General features: G+C 51.6%; 2 protein-coding genes across 2 annotated transcripts in view; one reads left to right on the top strand and one right to left on the bottom strand.

Annotated features, from left to right (window-relative positions):
* The window catches only part of KIAA1147 (KIAA1147 ortholog), a 42,231-nt gene extending 41,225 nt beyond the window's left edge, over positions 1–1,006 (top strand). Inside the window, exons 8-9 of the mRNA XM_006861178.1 lie at positions 413–481; positions 811–1,006. Of these exons, the coding sequence (XP_006861240.1) occupies positions 413–481; positions 811–1,006 (265 nt within the window). The remainder of the gene's footprint in view (positions 1–412; positions 482–810) is intronic.
* Positions 1,007–9,768: 8,762 nt separating this feature from the next.
* Positions 9,769–12,753, bottom strand: part of AGK (acylglycerol kinase) — a 53,834-nt gene continuing 50,849 nt past the window's right edge. Inside the window, exons 14-15 of the mRNA XM_006861253.1 lie at positions 11,529–11,613; positions 9,769–9,942 (exon numbers count right to left, since the gene is read on the bottom strand). Of these exons, the coding sequence (XP_006861315.1) occupies positions 9,769–9,942; positions 11,529–11,613 (259 nt within the window). The remainder of the gene's footprint in view (positions 9,943–11,528; positions 11,614–12,753) is intronic.

The raw sequence follows: 12,753 nt of genomic DNA, 5'->3' as shown, positions 1-12,753 counted from the left end.
CGGAGCAGAGGTGGGCCCCTGGGTCAGCGCTGGGCCTGGGGGGGACACGGGTGCCTCACGGAGCAGAGGTGGGCCCCTGGGTCAGCGCTGGGCCCGGGGGGACAGGGGCGCCCCTGTTGTCTGCCACGTGCTGGGTGGTGGGTCTGGGGGGGCCCCTCCTCAGGACTTGGGCTCTGTGACCCTGGAGGACCTAGGAAGGGGCCTGGCCTGCCCTGTGGCTCCATGGTGTTATTGCCCCGTACCCCAGATAATGAGGGGAACCTCTGTGAGATGACAGGCCCTGGACCCCAAGCTCTGTGTCCTCTTTCCTGACCCTGCCTCCTGCCTCTGGACAGTGTGGACTGCTGCTCCCCCTGAGGGTGCCCTGGCCGGCTGGGGTCCCTTCTCTGACGTACTCTCCTGCCCTCCCCAGGCAGATGCTGCTGTACTCCCAGGAAGTGGAGGGAGACTACAACCCATGTGAGGAGGACCTCTTTGTGCTGTGAGTCAGCACGGGCCTGCCCTGCCATGACCACCCTGTCCCCCACCCCCGGTCCAATCCAGGGACACAGAGAGCTGGGCTCTGGGGATGTCTGGGCACTGGGGGTGGGGGCAGGTTGAGGGGCAGCCCATCAAGAGAAGTTGGGGGTGTCTGAGCACTGGGAGGAGTTGGGTTATGTCCCAGAACTAGCTTTCTTCTTTCTTAAAAGATATTTCCACTTGATTTTTGAAACATTTTGAGGGCTCTGGATGGTTCCCACATGTGGATTCAGGGGTGAGAGCCAACATCTTGCCTTCCGCCGTTTCCTGAGTCTTGTCTGGCAAATGCAGGTTTTTCCTAGAGCAGAACAACCGGATATTCCAGACGTTGCTGGAGGTTTCTGCGAGTCAAGACAAGACGCTGACAGCTGAGCATGCCCGGGGCATGGGCCTCGACCCCCAGGGGGACCGCAGCTTCCTCGTGGACTTGCTGGAGGCCTATGGGATTGATGTCATGCTGGTCATCGACAACCCCTGCTGCCCGTAGGAGATGAGGCTGAGGCCGGGAGCTGCTTTGTCCAGGAAGCGCTGCCTGAGTCTGGGTAGGCCCCGTGGCCTCATGTTTTTAATGAGTCGACACAAAGGGATATTGTTGGTATTTCCCAACAAATGCAATTTTTTTGCATTTTTTGCATATTTCTTCCCTTCTTCCCTAGAGGTAAGATAAGGCCACCTTGGCTTTGTGCCTTGTGTTGGGAGATGTTGAGCTCCACCACATTCTCCCAAGAGCCCATCCATGGTCTTAGGTGTCAGAGTGGACACTGGTCACTTGGGGAAGGACCTGGGAGTTGTGAAGAGCCTGCCATCACTGGGAGGACATCATATTGGAATGGATGGTTGAGGAAGTCGGTGTTGTGTCTGTCCCTTGATGTGCTTAAGAGTAAGACAGCGTGGACTTAGCTGTGCTTCTGCTTATGGCCCAAGGTAGACCAGATGGCCACTGTCCAGTTGTGCAAGTCTGTACCTTGGGCTGAATCTAAGTTTTCTCTGTTCACCAGGGTGGGGACCTCAAAGAGGGACCTGTGGTGTTTTTGATGTTGAGCTCAAGCTTCTTTAGTGACGTGGTTGACAGCTGAAACTGAAATGGTAGAATGAAGCCTTGAACTCTTCCCAAGTCTGTTCCTCGTGGCCACCCAAGGTGATACTCCTTGTTCTCTGACTCTGTTCCTCCTGTGAGCCAGAATGGCCGAGTTTGCAAGCAAACCTGTGTCCCCTTGAGTCTCCAGGAGGGTGTGGGCATTGGTGAAGGGTGGACGGAGTTCATGGACACCAGAGGTGGTGATGGTTTGAGCAGGATGGAGACAGCTCTTGGATGAGAGCTCTCTGCTGGTGCTGCTGGCGGAACCTCTGAACCAAAACAGGCTCCCCGGATTCCGAAACCCAGCAAGTATGATGGCTGGTTAGCTCAGGTTGGGCTATGACACTAAACTGACTGCTTACCAGTTTAGATCCTAGAACACGTCTCTCAGGTAGAGGAGACATGGGACTAGAGATATAGATTGTTGTTGTTATTGTTAAGTGCCGTCGATTCGGTTCCGACTCATAGCGACTCTGTATAGGGTTTCCGAGGCACGGCTGGTGAGCTTGAACTGCCAACCTTTGTGGTTCAAACTGACTTTGCAGTCCAGTGCATTACCCTGCAGCGCCACACCAGGACTCTTAACAGCATAAATTGGTTAGAGAGAAAATGTCAGTGCCTTCTCCGGGCACCCTGAGTGTCAGGAATGAACAAACGCATGCGTGCTCCTTGGATGTGCTCTGCTTTGGGACCAGTCCAGTTACTTCTTGTGCGGACCATGGGGAAACAGCCCCTGTTCATGAACCCTAGTAAGAGACCTCCTCTGGGATCTTGACTGTGGATTCTGGGTTGTTGGTTGTTGACAGATGACTTCACCTCCTTCCTGCTCCCTGTTGGCTCTGTATGGGAATAGCTGCCCATGGGTCCATGCAGGTGACCGGGCCCGAGTCAGGCTCATGTGCCTAGCACCTGGACAGTCACACATCTATCAAGACCAGACTCTTAGGGTTGATTGTATTTTCTCTGTGCCTCCTGAACAGGAAGCTCAAGGCGAGCCTGAGGGAACACAGATAGACATTGGCTGGTTGAGGTAGCGGCTTTTCTGTAAATGCATAAACAGGTGTAGGCATTTATGTGGAAGATCAGCACAGAATCCAGTCTGCTCCTCTTCAAGGTGGGCTCAGCACACATCTCGGTGACATCTGTATTTACTGGCTTTCCTTTGTGGGCCTTCTCTTCCAGCCTTGGATCAAGGGCTGACTCTGGAGTGGTACCCTCAGGCTCAAAGGCTTCTGGGTAGGGGAGGAGGGTGAGCAGTTGGGGCACGGTCCTCTGGAACTTGCTGGAAGGCCTGGGTTCCTTTGAAAGGTATTCTGTTCTTGGTGGTTGTCTGTCTAGCCTCTCCTTGGTCTCAAGCGCACACAGAGGGCCTGGTCTGGTGGTCGCAGAACTGACCACTGGCCAGGTTGGCTCAGAGTGGAATCTGCCATGCTTGCCTCTAGTCCCTGGAAGAGGAGACCCATGGGTTGGGCCTTCTCCCCATTTCCCCACAGGACAGAGACTTTGAGAAGCCCTGTGCCCTGACAGCATGTGCATTCCCCCTTCATCCCCCTGGTCACCCGTCTTAGCCCCTAGGTGAGTCTTACCTGGGGTGTGAGATGGAACCCCCTCCCTGCCTCTCCCTATGTTCAGCTTCCCCCACATTATCTGTGCCTGTTTCCTGTATGGGGTCGGCGGTGTTGTGTTCTGAAGAGACTGTGTTCAGGAGAAGGCAGTGACTCCCCCTCACAGTCTTCTTATCAAAAAGCCCTGTGGGGGCAGGATCAGGAACCCCCAGGCCTTGGGGAGCAGGCTGGAAGTCTAGGAGGCCATCTCCCTCCTCTCCCACCCCACCTTCCCACCCCTGCTGAGTTCTGGGGCTGCCAATTGAGGCCCATGACCCGCTGTGAAACTGCGAACATTTCTGTTCGGTCTTCCTGAACCCAGCTAGAGGGGCCCCCTGAGCAAGATTCCTTAGGGGCGGGGGGTTAGAATCCAGGTTTGGAATGGGTTGAGATTCACTGTTTTTCACATCACTCCGTATGCTTGGCATATGGTTGTCCTTGTTGTCTGGGAACACGTCCAGTTGTCCTCAAGGTTGGAGATCTGCCCCAGGAGTTGACATGGGCCCATGGATGTGTCTGGAATTACTTTTGGCTCGAGTTGAGCACGAAGCATTGACTTATCCCACCTCGCCACCATCCTACCTGGACCCTGCGGTGAGAGGAGCCAAAGGCGCGTGCCTACTATACCTGGTCTTCCATTGGCACCTGTATGTAACTCACCTTGTGTTCCATGTGAGAGTCAACATGGGAAACTCAAGAGCAGCACACAGGTGTGGAGAATCCCAAGTGCCACTGGAAGGCACACTCCTCAGGATGTATTGACGACCGAGGTGGAGCTGGGTCACAGTTCTGGCAGCCCTGAGGATGAACTGGACACACTGAGAGGCCGTCACTGTTGTCAGAGGTCTGTATGGTCACCCTGAACACCAGTTCTGCAGGAACGAGCCCCTAGTAAAGGCAGGGGCCCCAGGACCAGCTCTTTCCCTTAGCTGCCTCACTCCCCCCAGGCCCGGCAGTCACCCTTAAAGATGCAGACCAGGGGACCTGGGTGTGTTGAGTAAGACTGCAAGGCCACGTTCAGCTTGAACAAGAATCTGCCAGTTTCAACCGGGCAAGGACATCAACCTGGGGAGCAGCGTGGTGGCCTCTCACCTTTCCCAGCATCTCCAGTGTCCTGCAGTTGGTGCCCCACTGCCCCTGGGCTGACCTTGGCAGGTCCGGCCCATCTTTGTTTCAGGAAAACCCCTTTCTGGTTCAGGTAGGGGACGAGAAGGCGTGAAGGACCCCTGGGACTCCCTCACCGTTCTCTGTGGCACACCGATGATGATACTGCTGTTCCTCGGAGCCAACGGAGCCAAGACTCAGAGGCAGGGCCAACTGTGAATCGATGTCTCTCTGATAAGAAATGGAAGTTTATTTTTCTACCATTGTTACCATGTGATGAGTGGAGTGTGCAGATGTTGGGCTGGAAGGACGTGAGAACCATCATCCTAGAAGACGTGGGCAGTTTCATACAGACATGGTGTAGGTTGAGGTCTCCTAGTTTTATGCTTGAAGGGTTTTGGCGAATGAACCAGGAAATGACTGACATCTTTGTGGCATTCTGAGGGAGACAGGTTTGGGAGTCATGGGCTACATACGGACGTCAGCCTTCAGTAGAACGCCGACGCAGAGGTCAGCATGGTGATTCTGATCCCGGGGCCCCATCTCGATGTGAGGCAGTGTGGCATGGGAGGTTGATTTGCAATTGGCACTTTATCTCTGGAGCTGACTGTGGGGGTAGCTGAGTGGAACTGCAGGTGTAGAAAGGGAGTAAGGATTTTCTATGCTATAAAGAGAGTGAATGGCAGAGAGGTAAAACCCCCACTTCCATTTCTGTAGATTATTCTAGACTCTCAGCGTAGCATGAGCTTTTAGAGCTAAAAGGGTCTAAATGAAGAAAAGCTATTTAAATACCACAGTGGGAGGGTTGGTGTGAAGTAGTCATGTTTACTTTAGAATACTTCTACAGACTAATAATACATTTACTTTGCTTTCTGAGTACAGTTGAGGAATGCAGGGTGGAGGATTATAAACCAGCCATAGATGGCCCACAATGAAAAATCCATACATAGGTAACTGAGTTAGCAGGCTGCGGAGACATTGAATTGAAATTAGAGTGAAAATGCTTCTCTTTGGGTAAATTAGGCACAGAGGAGTTGTACGCTGATTTTTGGAGGTGGCAGTAGGAATACAAAGTTTGGATCTAGCATGTTCTCGACACCAGAAGTGAGGACCTCGTGTAGGCTCTGTTTTTCTAACAGACTGGAGGAGAATTTAGGGCAGGAAAGCAGAATAAACTTCCTTTATTGACCCAAAGCTTGTTGGCTCAATTTTTTTTTTTATAGATCTGAGAAATAAGTTCTTTCTGAAAAAAGAAATAGTTGTAACCTTGGCAAAATAGCTTCCTTTTTTTTGTTTTGTTTTGTTTTTTTCTAAGTTAGGAGCAGCCTAGCCTCTCTATCATCTTAAAAACGAAATCTCCTCTTTTAATGAATACCCCAGCACCAGAGTTACAGCAATACTACAAACAAAATCTATTTTTGTTTCAAGACTTTACCTCATCTCACTAAATTAGTAAGACAGGTCTTAGATTTTACCCACTGCGTACAAAGAGGTTGTTCTCACCCTGAGTTCCTTGGGGATTCTTTAAGGGCCTATAGGAAGGTGGCGTTCATCCTGACGTGAAGGTTGTATCTGGAGTTGATTGTATTCTGTGGTACAAATAACTTCTGTGTATATCTTATCTGTATATATCTGGATCAAGTTGTATGCAGAGAGGTGGAGATAACTATATTTACAGAAAACAATTTTTACAATTAAAATTCACATTTTAACACAAACATGCCTGTGGTGGTCCTTTACCCTGACCAAGAAACGTGCTGGGGAGGAAAGAGGTCCCAGTGCCAAGAGGGCTTGGGGGGGTGCACCCTGGTGCCACAGACACTGAAGATGGAGAGTGTTCCGTGGACCTGGTCTGGGTAAGTTCCCAGGTAATAGAAACCAGGGAGTGAGGGGGCTTCATACGACAAGCACTGGGATGCAAAACACAAGATTGGTGGTTCAAGCACCAGCCGCCCGCAGAAGGATGAGGTGCTCTGCTCCCACAAAGATGTACAAGGGGTGGGGAATGTCCTACCCACTAAATCATTTGGTCTGGTCTTGCCAAGGCAACTGCAGTTCCAGCCATCACATTGCTGTGGTTGTTAAGAGCCATAGAGTCATGACCCAGGTACGACCCACAGTGACCCTGTACGGGGTTTCCAAGGAGCAACTGGTGAACTTGAACCGTTGACCTTGCAGTTCAAACCTACTTTGCAGTCCAGCGCATTAACTCATAGTGCCACACAAGGTCTCCAGCCATCACATTAGGGGTGGGTGAGTTAATTAAATGTTTTGACAAAATATAGCAGGCTAATTGTTAAGTGGATAATTTTGTATGGCCCATGAATGAAGTTATAAATATCCAAATGGCCCTTGGCAGAAAAAGGTTCCCCACCCCTTCTCCATAGAGTCGTTATGAGTCGGAATTGACTTGACAGCACTTAACAGCAACAAAGAAAAGCCAAGGTTGTGACTAATGACCCCGTCGGAAGATCCAGGACCACACAGCACCGATCTCTCACGCTAGGTCAGAGGGCGAAGCTCTTTTGTTCTACAAAATCTCTTACCAGTGAAGCTGCATTTCAACATTCTGTACTGGGACACGTGTGCACACACACACACACACACACACACACACACACACACACAAGGTAAGTACAAAATCATCGCTACTTGGGTTCCAGGTCACACCTGCACAGGTTTATTCCATGTTGTCTCAGATCAACGGATGGCTGCAGTCAAGTTTTCTCAGTAACATACACTTGACTTGGTTTTGTTAGGGTGCATTCAAAAACAAAGATCCAATCAAAACTGGTTTCCCAGGGGATCATGTTGGCTGGTTACATTTAAGACAGATCAGCTCGGAGGAGTCCAAAGGGTAGTCTTGATAGATTTTCATGAAGCACATGGGATGATTGCAGGGGCTTGTTAGGTGCCATCAAGTCAACACTGACTCATAGCGGCCCTATGCACAACAGAACAAAACACTGCCCAGTCCTGCGCCAACCGTGCAATCACTGCTACCTGTGAGCCCACCGCTGCTGCCACTGTGCTAATCCATCTCATTGGGGGTCTTCCTTTTTCTCCGACCCTCTAGTTTACCAAACATGGTATCCTTCTCCAAGGAGCAGTCTGATAATATGTCTGGAGTATGAGAGACAAAGTCTGGTCATCCTGGCTTCCAAGGAGCACTCTGGCTATATTTCTTCCAACACAGGGATTTGTTAGGAAGCAGTGTTCAGTAAATTGAAAATTGCACTGGCGAGCAAGAGGCCAGGGAAGCTGCACTCAGAGATTTTTTTTTTTTTTTTTTTTCCTATTACAACAACGTACCTACTCATTCTTCAATGGTAGTATGGGCTGGCCTACAAAAACTTCACTGGGAAACCTTAGCCTCTCCACTCTACAGTCCTGTTCTCACCCCATCAGATTTCTTCTTGTTCCCCAAACTCAACATTGAAAAGAAACAAAAATGAGTCCCTTTTTTGAGAATGCTCTAAGTGCCATTTTGACATGCTGTAAATTGAAGAACACGGAATTCTTCAAGGAAGAGGTGTTGTGGATTGGGCACCATTGAGTCTGTTCTTCCTTGAAGAATTCCGTAGAGGGCTGGCCCTGTGCTGAGTGAGCAGGCCTTGTATTTTGTGAGCCTCATCCCTGGGCCTCTCAGAGCCGCCGTCACTCCCAGGGGTCCACAGCTGGGGGCACAGGAACTGTCTTCAAATGGCTGGAGTGAAGGCTGAACGAACATGGGTCTCCCTCACCTGATGTTGCGCCAGCCCTCTACAGAGCCAACACCACAGGGCACCACGAGAGGCTGACGTCAGAGACTAAAGTAAGCGACCCCAATAGACCCGCTGACAAAGCCTTAGCAGCTGGGGACACTTGCAGTACTTTGCTTTCAAGAAAAGAATATGAACTGGGATGCTCATCACAAAGTCAGCGGTTTGAATCCACCAGCTGCTCTACGGGAGACAGAGACATTGTGCTCCATAAAGACCACGTCTCAGAAACCCACTGGAGGGTCACTGTGAGTGGGAACCAACTCTGCACCACCACCACTTGCTGCCAGTCACCCTCGCCTCGGCTGTGACAGCGATACACAGGAAGTTCCGTGTTAGGCCAGACTGTGTCCTCCTCCACCTCCTCACCCAGGCAGGAGCGTCTCACGGCAGCCGGGGATATCATTGGTGCCTTCTCGGGAAAGTGGACTCACTGGAAAAACAGCATTTCTAGTAACGCATTAACGTTTACCAACATGTGCATGAACTGTTTTTACCATGGCTGTGCCAACAATGAGAATACAATGTATTCGGTACTGAGTTTACATTTAAGGCAGGAACCAGGAAAAATGACTCTCATGTATAATATAGTCTGTTGGCGAGGAGACACGAAGGCAGTGGAACCCCTAAGTGCTGGTGCAGAGGAGGACGGGGTGCCAGTCACGCTGCTGAAAGTGGCAGAAAGCATAGCCAAGGAGCAAAACCAAGTCCATGCCGAGCTGCCGCGTTCATTTTCCTTTCATTGGGGACTGATGTGGACCAGCTGCCGTATTGAAATGCTACTGGACAGATTGACAAGAGTGGTGTAACAACTTTATTTAACGTGTGAATATTTACATAACACCAGATAGTACAGACTTTGGCAACTATTGAACGCTTTCGTGGCCTGTGGGACGTATATGCCCCACTGATGTTTTAAGCCTCTTAGGGTTCCTGGGATGCTGCTGTCCCACTTGAATGTTCACGCTGCTGCCAGGTGTGTGACCGTGCGAATCTGAAGAAACGGGGCTCACTGGGGACATGCGTGTCCCATATCACATCAAAATCCTAATTACCACAAACGTTTCTGATTTCAGCATGCCTTCCATTACAGAAAACACACGGCAACAAAACATTGGAAGCAGAAAGTAAGTTGGTCACAGAAGGGCGAACTTACCATGAGAAATGGGAGGTGTCGCCTTAAATGTGAGGGGTCACATGATTGCTCAGAACACTTCAGGGGGGTGGGGGGGACAGGAACAGGAGCATCTGGACCACTGCTTTAAAGCACCATTTCTTCAAGGGGGAGGGACACATGCGTCTAAAAATGCAGAATCCGGACCCCACCCAGGCTGAGTGGCTGGCTCTTCCTGCAAACCAACACTTAGGAAGGGTCCCATCAGAAAAGAACCAGCATTCCAGGCCGAGGCCCTGCGGAGGACAGACGGAAGAGGACAGACTGAAATAGGAGTGTGTGTGTGTGTATGTGTGTATGGGTGTGTGTGCGTGTGTGCAGGAACCGGCCCCTCCCTGGATTCTAGGGGTTCACACAGTCCGGCCAGGCTCCCGGTCACTGACAGAGGTCTGACCCTTCCACCCAGGGATGGGGAGCCTTCTGGAAGGGGCCCGCAGCTCAGTGTCAAGAATGTCAGCAGACACACAATGAAATTTGGGGGGGCGGGGGGGAGTACTAGAAACACTGAGAGGACAGTTGCTGGGCATCCTATGAGGCTGCCCCAGGCTCTTCCGGCTCCTTCGTCTCCTGGGCCGGCCCCCGCAGCACCTGCTCCCGCCTGCTGGGGTCACAGAAGAAGTGCAGCTTCCGGGGGAGCAGGGTCACCTCCACGGGCATCGCCTCGTACTCTTCACTGTCGATGCTGAAGGAGCCGCCCACACCCTGCGGAGAGAGGACACCCACTCAGCACTAGTGCCAACGAGGTGGGATCTGGGACAGAGGCCAGGGCAGTGCCTAGAGGACACGATCCTAATGCCCACACAGTCCACCATCCACGGGGACACGACCCTAACACCCCCTCAGCCCACTGTCCATGGGGTCATGATCCTAACACCCCCTCAGCCCCATCATCCACAGGGTCACGACCCTAAAACCCCCTCAGCCCAATGTCCATGGGGTCACGACCCTAACACCCCCTCAGCCCACTGTCCACGGGGACATGACCCTAACACCCCCTCAGCCCACTGTCCACGGGGACACGACCCTAACACCCCTCAGCCCACTGTCCTGGGGAAGGATGTGAGTCCCTGCTGGGCTCTGCCTCTGCCCCGAGTGATTTGGGATTTGGTGCTAAGGGATACCTTTCCAGGGAGGGCTCCTGCCACAGCTTAATGAACTCACAAGCTCGACCCAGTCCTCTTGGCCCTAATCTCTCTAAACAGAAAAGCAGAGAAGACAGGACCCCTGACCCTAGCAACTCCCCCAAGGGCTGGCTCAGCTTCACACCCTGACAGCCTCTGGTCCTGAAGCCCCCCAGCACTGGGTACAGGACCCAGCAACACGCTCACCACTTAGATTCTGTTCACACAGGACGTTCTAAGCTCCACACGTCACAGATCTGTCCTCACAGGAGACCGAGCAACACGCTCACCACTTAGATTCTGTTCACACAGGATGTTCTAAGCTCCACACGTCACAGATCTGAACTCACGGGAGACTAAGCAACACGCTCACCACTAAGATTCTGTTCACACAGGACATTCTAAGCTCGACACGTCACAGACCTGTCCTTACGGGAGACCGGACAGCGGGGCTGTACTGCTCGGAGAATCTCGTCTGTAAATGGATGTCTGAGATTGAAGGCTGCCGATATCATGTTAGGGGTGTTACAGGAATGTGTATACACACAGGATGTGGAACATATGTCATGTATGTGAGTGTTAGGAGTGTGCACACAGAGAATGGGACACATATGTCATGTATATGTTAGGAGCGTGTGCACATGGGACAGGGTACAAGTGCTGTGGGTGTTCTGGAGCATGTGTGCATGGGATGCATGTGTGTACCCATAGGATGGGGGTACACTGTCATGTATGTGTGTGAGAAGTGTGTGCACACAAGATGGGGTACATGTGTCATGTATGTGTGAGAAGTGTGTGCACACAGGATGGGGTACATGTGTCATGTATGTGTGTTAGGAATGTGTACCCACAGGATGGGGGTACACTGTCATGTGACACTATCTGTCTCAGATCCTGCTAGAAACACTGGGGCAGTGTCCACTATTCCCTGGGCCCCTGGAGAACGTCTCGTGTGCTGCACAACTTCCTCGTGGAAGCAGGAAGGCTCAGGAGATGGAAAGACTCCCCAAAACTTGGAGAAAGTGGAATGAAGCCTAGGGTCTCCAGGAGGCCCACTCTTAACCCACAGTCAAGGGGCACCTGCCCACCTTCCATGGCTCCCCAGGAAGCAGAGCCTGGTGGGGGCCTGGATGTGGGTGGGCAATAAGGAAGGAGGAGGAGACTGACCTCGGGCAGCAGCAGTGAGCACTTGCTGGCCTGCAGGTACTGGGTGCCCACGGGGCACAGGGTGGGCTCTCGCATCCTCTTGCTCCTGTTGGTGAAGCAGAGAAAGCAGGTTTAACACCAAAGGCAGTGAAAACGCAGCACACTGGTCCTCTCTCCGGCTCCCAGCCTGGGATCCCACGTCGATTCCTGCTCCGTGTGATCTGTTAACAACTTCAGGTCTAAAAAGCTGAACTCAGTTCTTCAGGACACGTATGGGAGGGTTCTTGTTCTTGGGGTAGTTGATTACTGGAAGGAGAACATTTTCAGTGTACTTCGATCACACATATGAAGACCCAGTCTTAGCTCAGAGGGCTCCCATGTTCATTCTAACAGTCAGCAGGGGTCACTCCACTGCTGACAGAAAGGGCAGCCATCCCAAACTAGCAGGGATCAGGGGAGAAAGTGAGGTGGTCTGAGCTGCTCAGTCCTGGAAACCCTGTGGGGAGTGCTACACCGTCCTGGAGGTTCGCCTGAACCGGAACCAGCCAGACAGCAGAGCACACGTGCCTTTAACACCACTAAGTGGTTTTAAATAGAACTGCCATGATCCACACACAGAGTCCTAACATGTGTGTTCATGACACACACTGCATCTCGTGTGTACACACTCCCTGACACATATACGAGACTACATACCCCACCCTATGCATACACATGCCTAACATGTATATTACACAGAGAGACTGCATCTCATATCTACACACTCCCTGGTACACATACATGACACACATACCCCATCCTACATGTACACACCCCTCTAACACACATGCAGGACACATGTACCCCATCTGGTGAGTACACACTCCTAACATGTGTATTACACACACATATGCATCTGTGTACACACTCCCCAGTATACACACAACACACATACCCCATCCTATGTGTACACATCCATCCAACACATACATAACACCTGTACCCCACCCTATGGGTACACACTCCTAAGTATTACACACACATACTCCATCTCATGTGTACACACTCCCTGACACACATACATGACGCATGCACCCCGTCCTGTGTACACACTCCTTCTAACACACATACAGGACGTACGTATTCTATCCTATGTATACACACCTCCCTCTAACACACCCCTGATGTGATACGGTAGCATCCGTTTACAGACGAGATCTCTGCAGGCCTGGCCCACTGGCTGGTCTCCCAAGAGGACAGAAGTAAG

This window comes from Chrysochloris asiatica, unplaced genomic scaffold (assembly GCF_000296735.1).
Source record: "Chrysochloris asiatica unplaced genomic scaffold, ChrAsi1.0 scaffold00041, whole genome shotgun sequence".
Classification (NCBI taxonomy): domain Eukaryota; kingdom Metazoa; phylum Chordata; class Mammalia; order Afrosoricida; family Chrysochloridae; genus Chrysochloris; species Chrysochloris asiatica.
This window is presented reverse-complemented; position numbering and strand designations above follow the sequence as displayed.